This window comes from Liolophura sinensis, chromosome 8 (assembly GCF_032854445.1).
Source record: "Liolophura sinensis isolate JHLJ2023 chromosome 8, CUHK_Ljap_v2, whole genome shotgun sequence".
In the NCBI taxonomy this organism is placed as follows: domain Eukaryota; kingdom Metazoa; phylum Mollusca; class Polyplacophora; order Chitonida; family Chitonidae; genus Liolophura; species Liolophura sinensis.
Genome location: NC_088302.1, coordinates 31,532,475 through 31,555,743, shown reverse-complemented (window position 1 = coordinate 31,555,743; position 23,269 = coordinate 31,532,475). Strand labels below are relative to the sequence as shown.

At 39.3% G+C, this 23,269-nt stretch overlaps 3 protein-coding genes across 4 annotated transcripts; 2 read left to right on the top strand and 1 right to left on the bottom strand.

The window, feature by feature from the left end:
* Positions 1 to 459: 459 nt before the first annotated feature.
* LOC135473414 (zinc finger protein 37-like) lies at positions 460 to 6,248 on the top strand. Its single transcript, XM_064753263.1, is given in 7 exon segments — positions 460 to 501; positions 885 to 1,025; positions 2,229 to 3,067; positions 3,821 to 4,071; positions 4,799 to 4,866; positions 4,869 to 4,916; positions 5,527 to 6,248. Coding segments are annotated over 6 exon segments (2,052 nt in total). The 5' UTR covers positions 460 to 501; positions 885 to 901.
* A 4,016-nt stretch (positions 6,249 to 10,264) lies between these two features.
* On the bottom strand, positions 10,265 to 13,843 carry LOC135473825 (mitochondrial import inner membrane translocase subunit tim16-B-like). 2 transcript variants are annotated; one of them, XM_064753733.1, is made up of 5 exons: positions 13,756 to 13,843; positions 12,025 to 12,198; positions 11,272 to 11,391; positions 10,750 to 10,867; positions 10,265 to 10,709 (listed from the first exon to the last, which is right to left on the bottom strand). In XM_064753733.1, exons 1-4 carry the CDS (start codon positions 13,756 to 13,758, stop codon positions 10,784 to 10,786), a joined length of 381 nt encoding a protein of 126 aa, XP_064609803.1. In that variant the 5' UTR covers positions 13,759 to 13,843; the 3' UTR covers positions 10,265 to 10,709; positions 10,750 to 10,783. The 2 variants fall into 2 exon arrangements, with proteins under 2 accessions (XP_064609803.1, XP_064609802.1); XM_064753732.1 differs by having other exon boundaries at positions 10,265 to 10,867.
* A 49-nt stretch (positions 13,844 to 13,892) lies between these two features.
* On the top strand, positions 13,893 to 20,752 carry LOC135473121 (leucine-rich repeat-containing protein 59-like). The gene is made up of 7 exons (XM_064752951.1): positions 13,893 to 14,041; positions 15,343 to 15,402; positions 15,938 to 16,201; positions 17,008 to 17,080; positions 18,169 to 18,315; positions 19,148 to 19,198; positions 19,569 to 20,752. The coding sequence occupies exons 1-7, from the start codon at positions 13,952 to 13,954 to the stop codon at positions 19,772 to 19,774; spliced, it is 891 nt and encodes a 296-aa protein (XP_064609021.1). The 5' UTR covers positions 13,893 to 13,951; the 3' UTR covers positions 19,775 to 20,752.
* Positions 20,753 to 23,269: the final 2,517 nt, after the last annotated feature.

Genomic DNA, 23,269 nt, shown 5'->3' with positions numbered 1-23,269 from the left:
AGAATTCTGCATATCGTGTATCCCTGTACAGTTATGGCTTATATTCTGGTAGTACCATGGGTAAATGTGGGATCGTGTTACCTTCATGTATATAATATAAAGGTGAGAAGGGCAAATTATTGGCAGGGGGTAAAGTATTAACACATCTGATCAGGGGTCAGGGCAGAACTGAAGGTGGAGTCCCAAGGCCTTACTTTGTAGTGTTTTAACTTAGCCAGAGGTCTGTAGGCCTGTACCAGAGTAAGCAGGGGAGAATCGGGTACATGGCAAAGTGTTAATGTAGAGGTGGTGACACCCATGTTGTATAACCTAGCCTTTTGCCTAGATGTCCCCAACAGAGATGATAATCCAAAAGTCTATATGAACATATCCAGTATTTGATGGTAGGCATTGAAAGTGAATATTGGCCGTAATACATTGTTACTGGTGGCTCTTGTGTGGTTCGGCAGTAATCGATGTAAAGACACTTTCCAGTACGTACAACATCTGGTTTTATTGAAGGTGAGGTATTTCCAGGTAATGGTACCTACCGGTAGGAACACCTGATAATGTTTACTGGTTGGGTCAGGTATCTTCCGCTACACATGTAAAAGACATAAGTCTTCATTGTTTGGTTAAGTGCAGTAACTGGGGTATGATTGGATAAGTAGGGTATAATACCACGTTATCCACATATTAGTCATATCACTGTGTACCTGGGCTAGGAAGGTAGGCATTCATTTGTAATTATTGTCTGAGAGTATGTTAGAATATGAATAGATCAGATAATGGATAGGCCTTTATGTAATTTTTATTTATTTACTTGATGAGTGTTTTACACCATACCTTTATGTGATAGTATTTATTACGAACAATAAATTTGCCATGTTCTACTTCATTTTCAGATTGATCAGCTGCAGACATGACAGATAAGGAAGATGAAGCCGAAGATGGCACCAGTGACCTGACCAATGGGGAAACAGTGTTTGATAATCACCATGGAAACCAGCAGTCAGATGAGCCCTCTTCTAATTTGAGGCCATCAAGTAAGATAGATGTAAATGATGTTTCATTATGTGCATTAATCAACTTGTGTTGAACGGTTTTCTTGCAATGTTTTTTTTTCTTCTTTTATCTCCATGTGAGAGTAATTTGTATGTGGAAAAATATGGTATTAAGCTCTGACCAACAATGATTGTTGTTTATAGGCTTTAAATTCTTTGCTTGCTCTGAATAACAGTAGATCTCATACAACCTGCTGATGAAACTGAACTAACTGCAGGGGTAGTAGAAAAAAACAACAACAAATAAATGTTATTAATACAAATCTTAAAAAGAAATATAGAAAAATTGAAAAAAAAACTTGCAAATTTAATATTTATATATTTATTTATTTATCAACACCATACTCACCAATAGGTGAATTTCTCACCTATTATGGTGGTCAGTTTCATGGGTGGAAACTGTAGTGCCGTAAATCACCAGTCACAAACTTTACGTGTTGTAAATGAAAATGTAATTTTTGAAAAAATACTAGCTATGACTTTTGGCTGGCTTAGTATCCAGCCGTAAGTGGGAAGGTCTGACAGCAACCTGCAGATGGTCGTGGGTTTCCCCCGGGCTTTGCCCGGTTTCCTCCCACCATAATGTTGACCGCCATCGTATAAGTGAAATATTCTTACGTACCTCGTAGAACACCAATCAAATAAATAAATAAATAATTAAGTAGCTATGACTTTTGTCAAGGTGTAAAAATTTATTTATTTGATGAGTGTTTTATGCTGTACTTGAGAATATTTCACTTGAGAATGATGGTGGATGTTCTTAGAGCACACGATCGCATGAGCTGGACTTGAACTCACAGCGTTCACATTGGTGGGACGCTCCCAAGTCATTCTACTCCACTAAGACATTAACCACTCAGCCATGGTGGCCCCTTCATAGTGTTTAAAGTTTGTGGAACACCACAAATCTCACCAAATGTAGACAAGGACATTATGTAAAGTTAAAGCTGCTCTGGATGTGTTTGCATTCAATACCATGGGCAGGAATTAACTTGGCAAGTGTGTATCTCTTTCTCTCTTATAGTATTGTAATTAAGGTATACTACCAAATTATACCACTGTTCAAATGGTGATTTTTGAGAGGAGGAAAGGGGGAAATACTGCTTTATTTATGGATAACTGATGTTTTCCCTTTTCTCTTTGTTACCTTCATTCGTGTACAGTCATTTCTTATCTTGTTAACAGGTGTACCAACTGTGATGAGTCACATAAACAGTCTCAAGTCTGTGATCCAAAATAACTTTCTCAGTGAGTTCCTGGTGAGCCAGTCATCTGCTAACCACACTCCTGAAAATGTTCGACTTTCACTGTACAGTCGAAACCAGGCCATTGCTCGTCCAATTCATGACAGGATCATGAATGGGAATCCAACACTTCCAGAAACTCAGTCAGAAAATCATGATTGTGCTGAGCAAGTGACAAGTGATTTCAGAAATACTGTTTTAGGCCATCACGAGGATATGAACTGTACAGAGACAGAATCTTCACCTTCAAGTTCTGTGCGCTCTGTAGTCACAGTACAGTGCTCAGGAACAGAGAACCAAGATTCACCAACTCAGATTCAGTCATTGGTTAACAACCATCATGATTCAGCCAGTCATAGTGAAGGATCTCTCACCAATCACGGTGATTCACTCAGTGGTCATGAAATTTCATTGGTTTGTAACAAAGACTTATTAACCAATCATGAGGATTCACTGAATCACCGGGAGAATTCATTGGCAGATAGCCAGGGCTCAGCATCAGCTGATCAAGTGGATTCAGTGGACCACCATGAAGATTCATTAAATGCTCCTGAGGAGCCATTAAATCATCCAGAAGAGTCACTAAGTGACCATGAGGATTCATTGCATCAAACAGAGGACTCTTTGTCTAATAATGAGCATTTAATGGACCAGGAAGACTCGACTAATCATTTATCAGACTCTCTCAGTTCCTCGGACCATTCTGTTGTTGGGCAAGGTTTAGACACGCCAACATTTCCTGAAACTACTCCGTCCCTTCCCTCTCCAGGTGTTGTTCAGGTAAATATGAAGATAGTTCATTAACGTCCACATTAAGATTATTAATTAAAGTGTTATATCAGTTCCAAGAGAAACCAGGTGGAAATATTAAAATTGTATGAAGCCAGTCCTGTACAACACAGCTTGCGCCATGGCTCAAAAGAATTTGCGATAAATTACACCATTTAAAGGAAGTCCTCGAAAATAAAATCTGCCTCATTTTCTGTAAAATTTTCGTGATTTGACGTTGACTAAGGCATTTAAGCCAGAATTTAGTTGAAATAAAGAAAAGTTCAGCATCGTCTGTGGTTATATGGGTGATATCATGGAAGGCATTAGTAGAAGCAACTGAACATTTTTGTTTTATTATGATTCTCTGAAATTTACGAGAGTGGTTTCAGTGCATTGCATCTTTTTTTTTTTTTTTTTTTTTAAATGTAGGAAAACAATCTTCATCCATATCAAAAGGAAAGATTTGTCTGGTTTTTAAAATGCAGAAGTTTGGAGACTGGTGTAACTCTTTAAACTAAATGACCCTGGAAAAACATATAATATAATTTCATGTACTGGAAAGTCTTTGAAGTGCATGCACATGTACACAGCACTTAGTAGATAAAAAAAAAAAAGGAAAAACTCTAATATTAGAGTGTCACTGAGGAAAAGTCTTTCAGATTCTGGAGGATTCTTACATCGAGGAATGAAATTTAAGTAAGAGGTTCTGCAGTCTATGGATAAAATTATGCTAACTGCAATTTTTGTTTTTATATACAATAGTTCACGAGTGATACCACAGAGACGCTATCTCCAGGGGAATCCTCTCCGGTGTACCCAAAGCTGTATTTTCCCAAGGACCCAGGAGAGTCTGTGTATACGTGCCAATGGCAGGACTGTACTAGTCACTTTTTGAGTCTGGAGGAATTGGTGTACCACATCAATGACCAGCATGTGAGGCTGGAGAAGACAGACATGGAGTACCAGTGTAAATGGTATGGCTGTCCTCGCAAAGGAAGAGGCTTTAATGCCAGGTATGCCCTTAATTCTCAAAGCTGCTTTAATTATTATTGTGATAAGCAGCTCTATAAGTGACTCTGTATGGCACTCTGTCTGTCTGTCCATTGGTCGACATATTTTGACAGCCAGTCTCTTAACAGGCATGTAGCACATTGATAGTCACTTATTGAGAGTGCAAGGTGAGTTTGACTTTTTGTGAGAAGAGTTATGATGACTTAGCAATTTTTTTTTTTTTTTAACCTGATACTAAGAATGAGAATTAAAAAAAAAAAGGAAGAAGCAGGAAAGAAAATGGAAGTTGTACATTCTGTTGCAGTGAAGCGGTACAATTTCAGGTTCAGCTTCTTTGGCTCAAACTTGATGACAAATTTCCTCCATCCATAAACCTGACTACTGTCCTATTAAGGAACAGTTTTTGAGGCAGTGTTATAACACATTAGTTAACAGCGTTTCCAAAAACATTAGTCACACGGGGAGATATTTGGTACAAATGAAGCACAGACATTCCTCCCTAAGTTTTGGCATAACATATGGATTCTATTTCAAGTTATGCAGCTTGTACCTCTATCACACTACTGTCTTTAAAGACTGCAATCCACTTCTTTTTTATTTTTTTGTAAATATTTCTTTGCAGTTTTTAATGTCTGTATACTGTGTGCTTTCACTGCTTTCATTGTGGGCTTGTTAGAACCTTGAAATGCCACAGTGACATTGAGTAACACTATGGGTGTTGTGTTTCAGGTACAAGATGCAAATCCATATACGCACACACACCAATGAGAAACCTCATGAATGTGTCGTCTGTGGAAGTGTTTCTCACGCTTAGAAAACCTGAAGATTCATCATCGCTCTCACACAGGTAAATAGATACATGCCTGAAAAATAAAGTCCTGACAAGCAAGCAGGAATATGAAAGCTATTTATGCCTGTTTTTGTAAGATCTACATGTACTTGTGCGTATATCGGAAGTTTTTAATGACTGGAAACAAGGTTTGACAAACTTCACTTGAGCAGGTAGAAGAGGGTTGATATTTGTACACAAGTCTAACATCATCTAAGCATCATCTCTTCTAGTAATATGATGGAGGGGCCTCCGTGGCTCAGGTTGGTTAGCGCACTAGCGCTGCGTGATGACCCAGGAGTCTCTCACCAGTGCGGTCACTGTGAGTTTAAGTCCAGCTCATGCTCAGCAACCTGCAGATGGTCATGGGTTTCCACCCACCATAATGCTGGCCGTCGTCGTATATGGCGGTAAAACACCTATCAAATATAAATAAATAAAGTAATGGTCATGGTCTATGTAAACACAGATTTCCTTAAAATGCATGCCCATGAATATTGCTTAGCTTCCTGTTTGACCATAATGAAAACCAGAGATTTTGTTGACTTTGTCGTACGGAATGCTTGTTTGATGTAGGATTCTAGAATACTCCTGACCTTGAAATGACCTTCAACATTTTATTTGACAGGCGAGAAGCCATACCTGTGCCCATTTAAAGGCTGTAACAAAGCCTACTCCAATTCCAGTGATCGCTTCAAGCATGTCCGAACCCATCAGGAGGAGAAGCCTTACATTTGTAAAACGCCGGGCTGTAATAAACGCTACACAGATCCCAGTTCTTTACGGAAACACATCAGAACCCATGGTCATTACTTCCGGGGTGGACCCTTTCGCTTCATTCCACAATGCACAATTCTACCCAGCCTGCAAACAATTCCCAGTCACAAGCCAGTGGTTTACACTGGGCTGACCACGCCAGTCTGTGTTGTGCCGTCCACAGTGGGCCAAACCATTCCTGGCACGCCCATTATCTCCTTCCACGGCAACATCATGCACATTTCTGGGCTGACCTCTAACCCACTTTTGTCCTCGACGATAGTCAATATGCCCGGAGTGCAACAACCACCTCAAGCTGCACTCAGACAGAGGGCATCCCTCTGGTTGCCACAACTGTCGTACCCCAGTCTCCTACCAAAGAGACATCTCATGACTTTAAGTGCTGATGCTTCTATGTTGGAGGAAGATCCCAAATGCCAGGAGGGTCCCCTGGATCTCTCTACCAGCCCAGAACTGCCAACCCACCCTGTGGAAGAAAACACAGAGGACTCTGTGCACAGCTCTTACTCTGTCTGCAGTAAATGGGAACTCACTGTGATCAATGCTGGACTAGTTGTGTTATATGTGTGCTGAACTGTTGGAGAAGAGCGATTGTGTATCTTAGAATGGCAGATATATCTGCTTGAATTCTCAAAACTCCAGCTTACGTGTGCCATATGACTGCTGAAATTCACATCAAAACTGTTATTGATACTACATAAATAAATTTGAGAAGCACATGAGAATCTGCTTCAACATCAACTGGATTTGAACTCTAGCATGATATTCTAGAGAACTTACCATTACAATATTTGGGGAGATGGTGGTTGTGGTCAGCCAGGGGACATTTTTCATCACAGTTGTTACCGGATTGTTCAGTCAGTTGGTTCAAAGCTGGTGACGCATGTTTTGTCATTTACCTGGTTAAAACTTACTTGTAAAGCTCTTTAATGAGTTTACTAATTACATTGCCTATATTCATGTCTTACCTACTGCAGGTTCCGTAACATTGAAAAGGGTTACAAATGCGTCCCTATCCCTCTCAGGTTCCCTCAGGATTATACCATTGGCAGATGTTCATTTATTTATTTGATTATTGTTGAACACTGATCTCGAGAAGTTTTTACGAATATAATGGCACCTCCGTGGCATACAGGTGGGTTGAATGGTAGAGGAAACCGTAGAGCATGCAGTAAACCAGTGGCCTATGTCTGGCTGCAAACTTGTAACTCTGATGCAAGTGGTGAAGCCACAAGAATTGCGAAGCCAAACAAGATCAAATGTGCTGTAGGATATTTTGCTACCCCTTTGCATAGAAGAGTCATATTTTAGTCTGGTGAGCTTCTTCTGTATAAGGTGTGGAGAAGCGTTTCTAAGATAAAAAAAATGCACAAGGAAATTTTCAGAAAAAGGAGATAAGCAAAAAAATGCGAGCTTAAGTGATTTCTCTTAGCAGTGATTGCTTGAATGCGGTGTGCTACAACTATCAGTAACAGTTGTAGATGCAGATGTTGCTTGTATTTGAAGAAATCGCCCCAAAACTATGCTTCTTCAGCACTAGGGCACATTAGGTATCATTTTCTGTTGTAATCTAGTGGCTGCACCATTCAACTCAGGGCCACATATTTGCAGCTACCCTTTGTCAAACCTCTTGATCAAACAAACCAGCAAGAGCTGGAATTGTTCCTGTGATTTTGTTGTTCACAGCCCACTTGGCTTCGAACAGTCTCCTAGAAACAGATCGTCCAGATTAGGGCGCTCAGCCAGGGTGTGCTGGTGTTTATTACAGGTACGTGTAGATTGCCCTCCTTTGAGACACTGGCATGTGTGCTGTTCTCTTTTTACATGCGTGGAAGGTGCCGCAGACATCAGGCTGTCAACTGCCTAATCGACAAGCCTCTGTATTTTACAGTCTATACCACACTTGCCATCTCAGAGTAAACATCTCAGTAGTCATTCTTCTCAGAAGTAATTAATTGTATATGCATTAAACACAGGGATTCATGTTCCCATACTGTGCATGTATGTTATCAAATAATAGCCAACTCATCCCTCCTGGAGAACAAGACTGTTTTAACACATTCATAACATTAGGTTCAAACTAAACTCTGTTTATTTATTTATTTATTTATTTATTTGACTGGTGTTTTATGCAGTACCAGTACTCAAGAATATTTCCCTTATACGACAGCAGCTAACATCATAGTGGGAGGAAACCGAGAAAACGCATGACTACTCGCAGGTTGCTGCAGACCTTCCCACTTAGAACTTGAGAGGAAGCCAGCATAAGCTGGACTTGAATTCACAACGACGGCATTGATGAGAAGCTCTGAAGTCATTTATGTGGGCTGGCATGCAAAGCACTTGTCCACGAAGGTCCCCTTCCTTGCCTTTTTGATAAATATTGAGGACAAGAGTGCATCTTTAAAAATGACAAGTGCACTAAATGGGAGTGATTTTCAAACTTTTACATAAGCAAGACTTCACTCTGTACAGCTGATTTTTATAGTAATTATTTACCTGAAAGATCTTATTTTTATATTCTCATGGTCACATACGTTGTACTTTTTGGACTTCAGATTTTCTAAAGAGACATAGACCTTCATGTATCGATCTTTTCAGGTAATACAGGTTGTTTGTATTTATTCTACACCTGCATATACAATAGTATTCCGAGAAATCCAAATCATGGTTAACATTTAATGTGACTCAATAGTTGTGAAATGCTCAATATATTTGTATACTGCACTCATTATATGTATTAAAGCTCACTCCAAAAAGCCCCTTGTTAAACTGATTTGAGTGTGATGTGTTTCATCTGGGACAGCAATCCAGAAAGAAAAAGTACCTGAGTGGTACATGTAAGAATATTGCTTCTGTCTTCCCTGGTATTCCTAATCTTGACTTTTTTTTTTTTTTTTTTTTGTCGTGCATTTACATATACACTTAGTCATGTAATGTGTTTCTGGGTTAATTTTGAGTCTTCATACATCTTCAAATAAGTCCAAGTATCTACTACAGTCCAAGATGATGAATAGAGTAATCATTTTTTTGTTTGTTTGTTGTTGTCTTTGGAATACCAGAGACATGGCCACAGCATTCAACGGAGTATGACACAGGTACATGTGTACTTGTGCTAAAGTTTGTTTTGGTCTTCAGAGATAAGATTGATGAAGATTTTCGTTTCCAGTTGTGATTCTAGCTACATGATATGCCTGTTCATTTAATCTCCATAATAACTATAATTTTGTTGTTGTTGTTATTTTGTATGCCAGTATGTCCAAGCTTTGTTGCTATTTTTTCCTAGCCACAAATGTGGTTGATCTTGGGGCATAATTTTGCCTCAATACAATAACTTATAATAAACTGAAACAAGTTGCAATTGTTCTTTAGTTTGACTTATTTCTTTGCTGTTTTCATCTTATTTTATTTATTCTTTGCTTTTTTGATCTTATTTCATTTATTTATTTGAGTGGTGTTTTACGCTGTACTCATATTTCGCTGTAGCATATTTCACTTACACAACGGTGGTCAGTATTATGGTGGGAGAAAACTGAGCAGAGCCCAGGGGAAACCCATGACCATATGCAGGTTGCTGGCAAACCTTCCCACCTACGGCCGGAGAGGAAGCCAGAGCGAGCTGGCCTTGAACTCACAGTGCCCTCATTGTTGAGAGACTCCTGGGTCATTGCGCTGTGCTGGCATGCTAACGCCCTCGGCCACAGTTGCCCCTTTCATGTGTTATTGTTCATGAGCTACATGTAGATTAAACTGCTGAATGGGTAAATAAGAGGTTAATAAACTTAAGGGAGGCACGAAAAACTTCTCTTTGTAAAGGTGCTTTTACTTGCATCTTGTTCCGAGTTCTGATAGCTCGATCCTTACCTGGCCAGAGCCATCGGGATGACACAGAATGGGTGAAACTGGACATGGGATTGCACTGAAATATTACAGACAATACTGAACAAAGGCCACACCAGGTTTTATTGTTTTACGGGCAGAATAAAATTTTTTTTTAATATCAGAGAATAAATAAAAAAAAAAAATTTGAAAATCATCTGGACTATCTCGGTAATTTCTCTGGTTGAAAGACATGTTTACATGATCAGAAGGCCTTGATAAACAGGAAAATCATAAAAATGGCAAAATTTTTATTCTTTTTTTTTTTTATTTTACAACATCGACTGGCCCGTAAAACACAAAATAAAACTGGTGCTGCCAAATATATGATACATAAGTGCAAGTAGCTCAACAGCCACATGGAATACAGAAGGTTGTAAACTGGCGAAAAGCATTGACACTGTTTAATGCGTGTGAGATTGCAATTAGTCTATTTGATCATTTGTTTTGGAGTTTGACCCTGTTCACACCCTATCTTCGATCTGAAAGACAGCAAGCTTGAAGTAGGAAAGAGAACTGCCCAAGCGTCTCACAACACAAGGGAGGCTACTATGTAGATGTAGTTACATGTACATATCGACGGGAGGTTAGTTTGTTCATACAGTTACGCATTCCAAGGAGGTAATTTGTGTCAACAGCCCAAGCATTTACAATTATTGGGAGTTTTACCTGCTTTTCTAAAAAAAAAACAACAACAACAACAACAAAAGTATTACTACGTGTAATTCTTTCACATTTTATTAAAATCTTTATGATGAAAAAAAAAATTCTAGGATATGGTTTTCTTTTTTCATGTTCCTGTGGAAGGCATATAGATTCCAAACAGTCCACACTCATTCACATGGGCGACTTCTGTCATAGGATTCAGTGATTCTGCTATTTACAAGGGTACACAATATGTAGAAATTTCCTTTCGGTCTTGACTTAACTGAGGTCATAGTCCATTCTGTACATCATAACATTGCTGGGCTGGTCGAAAATCTAGGAACAGATTATTAAAATATGTCCACGGCACTTCTCCAAAAATTGCACTGACTGTCTCAAATCAGTGTCACAGATTGTCTCAAAGAAAAAAAAAATTCAGAACCTTCAATATGGGCCATCCAGCAGTCACTGACGTAAGATATTATTACCTAGATTTTTGATCAGATTCAGCTGGTGGGCGTATGTAAATCCACTCTGCTATTAGTTATAGTCAATTCTCTAATCTCCTAATCTAACTCCCTATGTCATGATTCTTTAGGCTTCTCCTGTTTAGCAGATGTGGCTTGATCTTTCATTTCCATGTCTAGTCTCTCCTTCGCCCGCACAACCTGCAAAAACGACAATGATTACTATTACATGTAAACAGATCTGAAGAACCTGCAGAGAGAAATAATGATAACCGATTTTCTCAACCCATATTCTGGCAATATGTGATTATTTTGTCTACACTTTCAATGGTATAAAGGTAACATTTTATTACAAACTTAAAACAAAAGCTGAGCATGATACAGGTCAAAAATACCTTCAATGTGTAAAATAAAAGCTTAGCATAATACAAGTAAAAAATACCTTTATCGTATAAAACGAAAACTAAGCATGATCTAATATCGTTAATAATTCTTCATCTGTGTTGACAAAGTCTGACAACGCCTAACACAATGGTTCAATAAATGGTTTCAATGTGTTTTGACATAACGCAGTAGGCCTACAATATTGACGATACTTTACATACCTTTGATTGTAAATAAAATGAACCGCCTTTTGATTTCTCATTTACATTAAATAGGTGCTCATAATTCTTCTGAATACTCTCTGGGGAGAATTCATCCACATTCAATATCTGTTTTGCTTCCTGTAAGAAGGGAAAGTCAATGTACATTTATCAGCCTTTTAAGAATTTACAACAAAAACATCAAATTATTTATCCTGTTATATTGGAGGAGGAGTGGAAACTAATATTGTTTGTCTACATGACTATAAACATTTTCTTGTGATGTGCTTGGTAACTCTTGAAGTTCACTCTTAATCTTTAATTCTGACAAGGTCATTACATACGCCATGTTCAGATAAACAGGAACCATGACTGCATGTCACTCGTGTCCCATGCTCATACGGTTAAAAGACAAAACAGGGTTCAGCTAACACGACCAATGATATGAAGAAAATTATTTATTTATTTATTTATTTGACTGGTGTTTTACGCCACATTCAAGAATATTTCACTTATACGACGGCGGTCAGCATTATGGTGGGAGGAAACCGAGAAGAGCCCAGGGGAAACCCACGACTGAAGAAAATTACCAGCAGGTCATATCAAGCTGTGACACTTCTATAATTATATTGGTCTCAACTGATAACTGACTTAATCTGTTTGTTTGATGTACATGTTCTTGAATTTCATACCTACAGTCTGCACTAAGAGATTGCGATATGAAATGTAAAAGCATCCCCTGGAATGGCTGACATACAAGTTGCTTCCCTTTACCTGTATTGTCATTCCACTAAGTGTGTCTGAGGCCGCTCGCTTTGTCCCTTCCCGACCGCCACCAGCTCTCTGCGCTGCTTGCTGACTAGCTTGAAATTCTTGTTTAAGCGCTCTTCCAAATGCCCTTCCAAAAACCTGTATGCCAGCCACGACTATTTGAGCTATGTACTTTGCCTATAAAAATAAAAGGTAAACAGGTCATGTAAGACTAAGTATGAATGCTCATGCTGCTGCAGAGACATGTACACCACTGGTTCATTTTAATTATCCATTTGAAGGATGTTTTTATGCCATACTCAAGAATATTTCACTTATATGACGATGGCCAGAATTATGGTGAGAAGAAACCTGGCAGAGCCCCGGGAAATCCACTACCATCCGCAGGTTTCTGACAGGCCTTCCCACATACAACTGGAGAGGAAGCCAGCATTAGTTAAAATAGCAACCACATTGGTAAGAGGCTCCTGAGTCATTATGCTAGGCTAGCATGCTAACCACTAGGCTACAGAGACCCCACCAGTGATTCAGCAACTCCGATAAAATAACAAGTCTCACAAGGTCATAAAGTCAACTTTTTGTTGAGGTTTGGCTGCTTGAAGTACACTTTAAAATAATTTTTGGTGGCAACAAAATAGTCATAGAAGCAAGCAATTGATCACAATTACATTTGATTTAATTACTTTTTTGATCACTGTTAACATCATGCATACTCATACTTCACTTGTATGGAGGAAACGGCATATGCCCTGGGTAAACCAGTGAAGTTTTCTCATGTATGGTGAACAGATATCCGCACCAAATTGGTGGAAGACATTAGGTGGTTTTCCTTTATTTATTTATTTGATTGGTGTTTTATGCCACATTCAAGAATATTTCACTTATTCGACAGCGACCAGCATTATGGTTGGAGGAAACTGGACAGAGTTCAGGGAAACCCACAACCTTCTGCAGGTTGCTTGGAAACCTTCCCACGTATGACTGGAGAGGAACCTAGCATGAGCTGGACTTGAACTCAGAGTGAAGGTGGTATTTAATGAACATTAGGTGGTTTATAATGAGCATTAGTGGTCCTCTTCATTGACAGCTGAGAGACATAAAAGCCCCAACAACACTGACTGACAAAAAGATAAGGCACACAAGTGTTTGCAAACTTAAGGCGGTCGAGAGGTATTTGTCAAAAGGGCAATTTTGCCACAAACTGCCATGGCAACTGCATCAGGGCTTTATATGGTGCTATGTGACATTGGTTTGGAGCCATCCTTGGCAGAACCAACCTAACGTCAGAGCAATATCGAAATACCGTTGTTGTAACTAAAAGCACCTGTTAATGTCAGTCATTTAGACAATCACATGCTCCAACAAGAGTTGTAAAGTTGTTGCTGACAACTGTTTGTCGTTGACTTTAAATCTCTATATTGTGAAAGTCAGACTCTGGCGTCATATCCTTTACAACGTGGTACAGATGCCAACATGAACCTGCTGAATGCAACATGAACAGCCAGTCAGTGGCATGGTCAACTACTAACTACTCAACAAGTTGAGTACAACAACTCCTGGAAGTAGAACTTACAAGTTCATGTCTACCTCGTCTTATGCAATATTCACCGATCGTGCCACACGTGTGGATCCTCTTGGTCTTCTCCATTAAAACTACACGCCTGAGCCTTTTATGTATTTTAAAACAATATCTCAATGGGAATGGAACACAGAAATACAAACAAATTTCCTTACCATAGCTCCGAAACTCCGAAACCGTCAACAACAACACCAACATGTGCATGTCAAGTTTACCGGAAGTTGCGTCACACATACTTCCCCCTGCGACAACAACTTCCTGTCCATGTGACACACTCGCAGCTGAACGTTGTGTTGGGTTGTGCAACTTTCACGTTGTACATGTATTTGCGGTCTCTGTGCGGTGCAAAAGATGCCGAAAGAGTCACTAAGAGACAAATTGGACGGAAATGAACTGGATCTGAGCTTGGGGAATTTGGAGTCCGTTCCTGTGAAGGAACTGGTGAGATTAAATTTACTGGGATTGTTCTGACACTGTGACAGTTATGGGGCGTTTTTAGCTCTGTAGGGCCGTGATTACTTATACTTTCATAGCTTTGCCTTGAACACCTCTGTACTTCCCTTGCTGGCTTCAGTGTACTACTGCTGGGCAACCAATAAGTTTCCACTATAGTTTCATGCTTGTGTGGATTTACTGGTGATGACACATGGGAACGCCTACCTGGAATTGATAGCTGAGACGACTGACCACGGACAGACAAATTATTTGTTGCCCAGCAGTAGTATACTGATGCCAGCAAGGGAAATGCAGAGGTGTTCTTATGGCAGAGCGAGATGCTGAAGATACCAGACATGACACCCCACCCAGTCACATTATATTGACACTGGGCTAACCAGTCCAGTTTCCTTGCTCTAACCTCTCAGTCCTGAGTGCCAAGTGAAATGGAAACAAGTACCAAGACTTTATGACCCCACTCAGGTTTGATCGTGGGTCTCCTGATTTTGAGGCAGATGCTCTAACTATTTGGCCACTAAGTAATGTGGTAGGGGGGCCTGTTTCGTGTTTTAGCAGACCATCCAACACTATACAGTAATACATAGATATGTACAAATTGTGGGTATTTCCCATATACACGTAATGAGGCTGATGTCTGCAGGTACACTAGATATGGACATTAATTCAACTAGCTAAGCTTCAGTACAATCTTTGCTGTAAATTCTAAAGCTATCTCCCTCCAAAGGCCTTATTCATCATCTGACAGGTAGGGCCTACCTTGTCAACCTAACCACTGATGAATGTAAGAATATCAAATGAGGTGGAAAACTTTACTTAATCTAGCCTCAAGTGGATATTTCAGCTCTGCTGTTAAATTATACCTGATTGGCAGGAGCATTACAGCCACAGAGGGTTGGGAACCTATGGTAAAGCTTAGACCGTTTCAGAATCGATAAGTCCTTTCCAAATGATGGCTGCAGTCCAGTGCTGGTTTCAACTGTGGGTCTTACCTCTCAGGTCGCCCGGATATGCCACACCTCACATGTATTCCGCACAGTAATGACCTGGAGAACAAAGACCTAGAGAACATATATACTTTGAAATCTGGACATTTTAAAAGCGTTTAATGCAGAAAATCCAAGGAAACTTATTTTTTTTCCCCTTTAGACCAATGTTTAATGTTTAATGTCTCATTCTGCAAAGGGTTATTAAGGGTTTGGGATGCATTTGTTTCTGACAAAAAAACCCCAGTAGTTAGAGTATGTATATGATAGAGATTCATGCAATGTGATATTTTCTCATTTCAGGCTAGCCTACCTAAAGCAACCCATTTAGACCTGTCGTGTAATCTGATAACAACTATTCCTGTAAGTACTTTCAGTCTGTCCATGTCCATGACTATGTGATCATACAAGCTGCTCTGTTGTCATTAAAAAAAAAAGAATGCAGACACCCACCTCACCTGAAGTAGATAACATACAACAGTTCATAAATGACTTTATGGTAATGATGTAAAGTTGTGCAATTCTTCTAATGTAAAGGACAGATAATTGTAGTGCCAAAAATTACATTTCTCTCGTTTTTTTTTTTTTAGAGTGCACTACATGTGAGCAAAAGTATACTGTGTACCCCTGTAATATTTGCATGTATGTTGGCTAAAATGAGCAGACTAGATGTCCAAGAAGTAGAATAACTACGTTAAATGGACATGTATTTTGGTGTATTGAATAGGCTTCACATTTTCATGTGACTGAGAAAAAAAGTTTTTTTGTTGTTATAAAATGCAAATTAGAAAAAAAAAACCCTTTTACTAGACGTTTAGGTCTTTCAGTTCTTTGCAGTGTTTGCTTGCTTAAATGCAATTATTTATTGATTCAGTGTTCTCTTCTCTTCAAATCCTAGGAAAGTTTCTGCAGTTTGCGACACATAGTGAGGGTTGACTTCAGTAAGAACTCCATATCAGAGCTCCCGCCAAATTTCGGGGACCTGGTGAACTTGCAGCATCTGGATTTGTTGGGGAACAAACTCGAGATTCTCCCTGTCAGCTTCTGGCAATTGCGCAAGCTGAAATGGTTGGATCTGAAAGATAATCCGCTAGACGAGGGCTTAAAGAAGGCCGCTGGAGACTGTCTGGACGATGTCCAGTGTCGGCGGTGTGCTCAACAGGTCTGTATATCAGCTAGTCTCTCAGCTAAGACAGACACTCCTGATTACATACAGTGCCAGTAATTGCCATTTGTCATCTTATCTGGGTAACATGTCTTAAGGGAGATAACTGTGATCTTTTGATTAAAGGTGCTTGCCTTTCAATCACTGGGACACACAATTGTGGGTTTGTATCCCCGCCTGGACAGGAACTCACCTTGGACACCTTAAAAGTCCCTGAAGTATAGTATATTTTTCATATCCTTCAGCGGACAGATAAATAAGCTACCAAAATACTATCCATTAATCTCTACATGAAAGTTTGTACTTAAACTGTATATTCCATGAGGGGCCTCCGTGGCTTAGTCAGTTAGCGTGCTAGCGCAGCCTAATGACCCAGGAGCCTCTCACCAATGTGGTCGCTGTGAGTTCAAGTCCAGGTCATGCTGGCTTCCTCTCCGGCTGTAAGTGGGAAGGTCTGACAGCAACCTGCGGATGGTCGTGGGTTTCCCCCGGGCTCTGCCTGGTTTCCACCCACCATAATGCTGGCTGCCGTAGTATAAGTGAAATATTGTTGAGTACAGCATAAAACAACAATCAAATATATTCCATGAACATCCTTGAAAACATAGGATATTAGGACTTTTAATGTCCAGTCCTTGAAAAACATTTTCTTTCCTGAGTGGGAACTCTGGCCTAAACACCAGGACGTTATTCAGGTACAGGTCGCTGGTTTATCCTGGTTTCCTCCACTCTTATATATGTGACCTTGTATTACCATTGAAAAGTCAGTCAAATAATACCATGCATCTGTATTTGTCATCTAGGTTCTGGCGTTTATGAAGGCAATTAACTCTGACCTTGAAAGAAGGAAACAGAAGAAATTACAAGAGGAAAGAGGTAAGCTGGAATTGTTATATTAATAAGTTTGTATGTTTGAAGCTTACTGTCTCTGCGTTCTCAACCCATAAAACTGATCGCCATTGTATACATGAAATATTATTGAGTATGGTATTACACAACCAATTATTCAAATACAGGGGTCAAAATGTTTGGTCATTTACTCATTTTTAAGATCAAGAAAAAATGATGATATCAAATTGAACCCAGATCATCACAAAACTTAAATGCAAAATATTCATATTTTCAGAAACTGACATGTTTTTCTCTTCGTACAATTATAACCACTTCTGTTTTGTTTAAGAATGATGTACATGTGCATATGGAATCTAAAACAATTTACGACATATTGGATGATTTCGTAACTTTTTTGTTTTTGTATAGATTATCAATCTGAAGAACTCAGAATAACAGGCATTTTGATCCAAGAAATAAATAAATAAATAAGTCAATAAATAAACAGGTATTTTTTCCATTAACATTACATACAGTGTTATGCATTTATATATTCATATGTGATAAATTGGCCATGTGAAGAGCCTTTCGTTTACAGAATCCATAAATATGTACATGTATGTATATTAACAAAGAGTATTGTGCAGATAGGGGCTTTGTTGTAATTTTGTGGAAGTAGCCCAGCTAATGTCTGTGGAGTGACTGCAATACAGTGCTGTGTAGGCTAGCAGGTGTTTCCATTTAACAGATAGGAAGTACAAGAACCCAGCTGTTATACTTCTGTTCAATAAAGTGTGCTTGCTACACAGCACATTGAATGCAGTTTTTGAATGTGAATGAAATCATGTGGAGAAGGGCTCATTTCTATTCATTAGCTGCCGCTGTATTATTAACATCGGTGGCTGTGAGTTCAAGTAAAGCTCATGCATAGTCTGCCAGCAGCCTGCAGATGGTCATGAGTTTCCCCCAGGCTCTGCCTGATTTCCTCCCACCATAATGCAGGCTGCCATCGTATAAGTGAAATAGCCTTGAGTAGGGCGTAAAACAGCAATCAAATAAATTAATAAAAAAATGTTAATGTAGTATGTTGTCAACAGGCAATGACCCCGAGTCACACTTATGTATACTTTCAGACCAAGAATCGCAGAGAAAAGTTGAGGAAGAAATGCAACGACAGAGAAAGAAAGCTGAAAAATTGAAGGAAAAAGAGAAGAGAAGAAAAGAATATGAGGCTAAGAAGAAACAGACTGAATCTGGGAAGGAGGAAGTGGAGGATGAAGGTATAGGATTGATTGCATGGAAACCACAAAACATTTCATTTAATAATGGGTATATTTGATTGATTTGGTAGATTTGTGGTTGGCTAATCAGATAAATACCTATTATTCCCAGGGCTTTGATTGAAATAAGCAGTCATTGATGTTGTCTTACATAAAGTTCAGTGGAGACCATTTTCGTGCCACCAAGAATATTCAGCTGTGTGTGGAGGAGTTGCATTAGCTCAGAGATTCTCACCTCTCTCTCACAGCGGATGCTTTGGGTTTCAAGTCCGGTTTAAGCTCAGCCTGGCATATGTGAGAAGGTCTAGCAACAATGTGTGTTGCAGGTTTAATGTGTATATTGCTTTGGTGGCATGAAAATAGTCTCTGTTGAACTTTATGTAAGACAACATTAATGAGTGCTTATTTCAATCAAAGCTCTGAGAATAACAGGTATTTATCTGATAAATCTTTACACTGTACTCAAGCGTGTTAAGAGTTTTGCACTTAAATGGCAGCTGCCAACACCATGGTGGGATAAAACTGGGCAGGTTCTATGGGAAGCCCACGAAGTTCTGCAGGATCTGAGAATAGTAATAGCAGGAAAAATATTATTGCACCCAAAGTAAGAGTTGTCAATTGTTGAGGTATTATAGTCTTCGGCTTGAATCATTTCATCTTACTGCAAATCTGAAATTCAAGTTCATGTGCACCAAAGACTTCTTAGAGCTAGTCTTTAATTCAAGAAATAGCAAGAGCCTTAATTTGTTGAAATATTTGATTTTAATTTTATTTAAAAAAAACTTTTTTTCGCTGATTTTGTGTCTTAAAATTACGTCCTGTGGTCTTTCAGATGAATCTGTTACAGAAACGGTCTCAGTACCAGAGGTCCACAAGAAGAAAGGTAAATTATTTTTCGTATGATTTCCAGTCCCTGTGATTTTCTTAAACGTCCATGTACTGTTAACATGTAATTAATGTATTTTGATTTTTGTTAGATGAATAATTCAGTAATTAATTGATTTCTCGACAATCGACGGATTATCATTCAAATAGACAGAAGTCACTGCGGTTCTAAAAATGACAAGAGTTGCTTCCCTTTATTCAGGCTTGTGAGCAGGCTTGTGAACTTATTGACAGAAAAGAGGAAAACTTTTTTCTCCAATTTTGGCCTTTTGTCGAAAAGGGTGTAGTCAGTATACATCTTAGCATGTGAAGTTGTCATAAAATTTTCAGTATAAACTGACATATTTTTATCTCTTTTGCTATTTCAGGTGGACGTGGTTGGTCGTGTTGTTTCGCCTTCATCAACATCGTGCTGTTCGTGGTTGCTGCTTCTGTGGGGTTGTACATCTACTGTGATATGAAGAAAATAATTCCACAGTGTCAGGAGGTGGTCACTATGGGAGACAACCTCATGAGGCATACCAGAGCTGCCGTTCATCATTACCTGAACTTGATCACTGGCAAGAAAAAGTGACTCGCAATTTAAGAGATAGAAAGACTTTACCTGGAATATAATGTATAGGGCGTTGTTGTTGCAATTATTGAATGAAACAACTCCAGAAATAAAATTTCTGTCTAAAAATTTTAGCTACTTCTGTACCTCAGATTTGTATAGCAAGGGCGAGTACATTCAGTCTCGTTTGACTGGGCCATTCGTGAAGAGAAATTAAACAGGTTAAAAGAAACGAAAAGAAAAAATACCGAGGGACAAAGCGACTTTATACAGCATTGCTTGCCACATCTAAAATAACAATAAAGGTGTGGTCGATTCCAGAAAACTACACTCATAATAAAAGTGGTCTATCTCATCATTCTTCGCTGGATCACCCACTGACAAGTATAGATCCATTCTCTGTTATATGTCAATTTGAGGAAGTCCCCGTGATATGAATCTTTAAAAGTTGCGTGAATGAATGACGCACGGCTACACATCAGCAGTTGTACGAGACTGCGGCAGTTATGTCCCTGACTAATTTATTTGGAAATCCGCGGAAACCACTAGCAGTAAGTTTAACCTCTTGCTGACTGGTAGGAATGTTATAACAGCAGTACCGTATGTTGGAAGGTCTGCCAGCAACCTGCGGATGGTCGTGGATTTCCACCAGGCTATGCCCGGTTTCCTCCCACCATAATGCTGAATGCCATCGTATAAATAAAATATTCTTGAGTACGGCGTAAAACACCAATCAAATAAATAAATAAATAAATATAACAGCAGTATAATAGTCTTCTAACATTTTGGACGAACTGGTTGATCGGCTGTTGTTATTGGCCTGACTTCAAGTCGATAGAGCGGTGGAAATCCGTCCTGCATCAAGGAGGCACATTACATGCACTTTAAGGATTCCTTCGTCGTCATGTCTGAAAAATGGTTAAGTACGACGTTAAACCCCAAGCACTCACTCACTCACTCAAGTCGATAGACTACACAGAAGCACACTGACTTTCCACTGTCAGTCGCTAAACATACATGCCGACCTTTATTTTTTCAGATGGTCGTCGTGAAAAACTTTCGTTTCAGTTCAGTATTTCAGTGTTGACATTTCTTTGTAAAGATCCTTGATTATTGATAATTCATTTAGTTGTCCCGCAGTCACGTGGAGTCACATTTATCAGTGAGTGATCGAATAGGTCTAAAGAATGACGAGATAGGCCACTGGTATTATGAGTGTACCAGAAGGCCTGTTAAATGGGTTTTCCTAGATCTTAGAAATTGAAAATACGAACATCCAGTAAGGTGTTCATTATTAGGTTGTAAGTGAAGGTTTGACGTTATCGGCAAGTCAAAACTTACTATCGAGTTACAGAAAGATGACAACTTCAAGTAAGGCTATTATACCTACGATAAATTGATGCCTTATGGCTTGGCGTCAAGTTCATGCTTTTACAACGGCGTGTTATGTGCGAAGTGGAAAACGCATACTCATTCACTGCAAGAGAATGGCCGTCAATGGTAAAATCAGCCTGCTTGGACCCGCAAGTCGGATAGTCTTATACCGGAGTATATGTGTTGATTTCTAACCGTATGTGCCTGAGGCACTAGTGACCCATCATGTTTCCGGTTGTTTTAACATGGCGCATGCCATGGCCTCGTAAGAATTCCTGATTAAAACTTTATATAGAGAGTTAGCAAGCATATCAGCAAAAATGTCTATAGCCATTTTTGTCTGTTTTCACTCCTCTTCCGGAATAAATCGAGATATAATTATTTGTTGTCTTTTCATATAAATTAATAAACTAAATAGGCTAAAACAATTCAGCGCCAGATTCGATGATATGGTCGACCAACCTAATTTAAAGCCCGCGAGAGGTGCATGAGTGATTTTTCTTAATTTAAGGATTAAAATTACTGGAATATTCCGATACAAGACTTAAAACATTTAACGTTGTCCAGCCTTAAGGTGCCAGACTCCCCTCCACTTGCACGGGACTAAATACGTATCAGCCACGGACAGGGCGTGGACCTGTACGTCGAACATGCGTGGTAAAGTTTGTCATTAACTTGCTTAAGGTGGGTGGTTTATTTCAGACCCTCTGATGTCACCCTGTTTTTGAAACTGCCGAAAAGTGGTGGTTTTCAGTTGGCATTTTTATCGGCTTCCTTTATACCTGTATAAACTCAATCCACCGTTAAATCCCGATGAAGGGACTTCGTGGCCTTGTGGTTAGCGCGCTAGCGCAGCAGAATGACCAAATGTGACCACTGCATGTGAGTTCAACTTCAGCTCACGCTGGCTTCCCCTCTGGTCGCAAATGGGATTAAAGGTCTGCTAGCAGATGGTCGTGGGAGAACCTCCAGGCACTGCTCGCTTTACTTCACCATAATGGCCATCGTCGGGTAAGTGAAATGTTCTTGAGTAAAATAAATAAATACATAAGTAAATCCCGACGAAGTAAATTAACAAACGAAGATGAAGGCAGGTTAACTGAAAGTAGTTTTTAGATACTAACTTCAGCTACATTTATTTTGAAAAAAATATTTGTAAAAGGCTTCACCTAATAATCCCATCATGGCTTCCGTGTACGTATCTGTGTTATGGGTGATGTCGCTATGATACTATGATAGCGTTTAAGATGGTCCAGTGACATTATTATCATAAGTGGAATTTTAACCCTCTACGCTGAAACAGAACACTTGCTCATCATGCATGGCGTTGGTCAGCGTAGATGTGTTGTCACGAGTGGCCTTGTAGCAACTATTGTAAACATTTATATTGTGATGAGATAACACTGAACAGATTTTACATTAGCCTAGAATGTGTCGTGCGAGACAGTGCAAAGGCACACTGGTTTTAAACGCCCAAAGTTTAAGCTCAAAAATAAACTCAAGATTTAAGTTATCAGCTATCACTGATACACTAAGCACTAGGCTACCACACTTCCTGGACGGACCGGCTGCTTTACTCGCAAAGTCAGCGTGACAATCTAGTATTTACAAGAACTGAGGAGAGTAATGTACCAGGTGAACTTATGAAATACGTATTATAGTTATTCCATGAAAATTAAACACCTCAAACTACATGTAAGTCAGAATATTTCGTAGCTATAGTGTCTTGGATGATAATACATTCATTTCCCCTCTATAGGTTCTAGCATACCGGTAATAGTCATTATTTGATGTCCAGGAAGGACAACTTCCTAGCATTAAGTTAACCTTGTAGCCAATTTCTTAAAAGAGTTATCTGCATCTTTGCCGTTTTAATCTACCTCTTTTGATAAAATAATTGTTTAAAACAATTGAAAATAAGTGTTTAAGCATTTCAGCACCCTGTCGACATTTTCATATGCGAGAAAGGGTTGACAGCATACAGATAGGCAGATTCCCGACGGTGTTGACAGACCATTCCAATCTCACTGAACCCAAGGAAACGGGTGGCTGTCCAATGGGGAATGGTGCTTGGCTTTAAAACGCGATCAGACACAGGAAATGCGGGTTAAAAAAATAAATTGTTGACAATTTCTAACAATG

What these genes read in the sequence shown, in the direction of transcription:
- LOC135473825 (XM_064753732.1), bottom strand. An exon ending in TTAGTGGAATGACAATACAG is followed by an intron (nt 11,392 to 12,024) that starts GTAAAGGGAAGC and finishes CCCTTCTTACAG; the next exon opens with GAAGCAAAACAGATATTGAA. An exon ending in CATTTTATTTACAATCAAAG is followed by an intron (nt 10,868 to 11,271) that starts GTATGTAAAGTA and finishes TCGTTTTTGCAG; the next exon opens with GTTGTGCGGGCGAAGGAGAG.
- LOC135473121 (XM_064752951.1), top strand. Translation starts at nt 13,952, where the DNA reads ATGCCGAAAGAGTCACTAAGAGACAAATTGGACGGAAATGAACTGGAT. An exon ending in ATCTGATAACAACTATTCCT is followed by an intron (nt 15,403 to 15,937) that starts GTAAGTACTTTC and finishes TTCAAATCCTAG; the next exon opens with GAAAGTTTCTGCAGTTTGCG. An exon ending in AGAGGTCCACAAGAAGAAAG is followed by an intron (nt 19,199 to 19,568) that starts GTAAATTATTTT and finishes TTGCTATTTCAG; the next exon opens with GTGGACGTGGTTGGTCGTGT.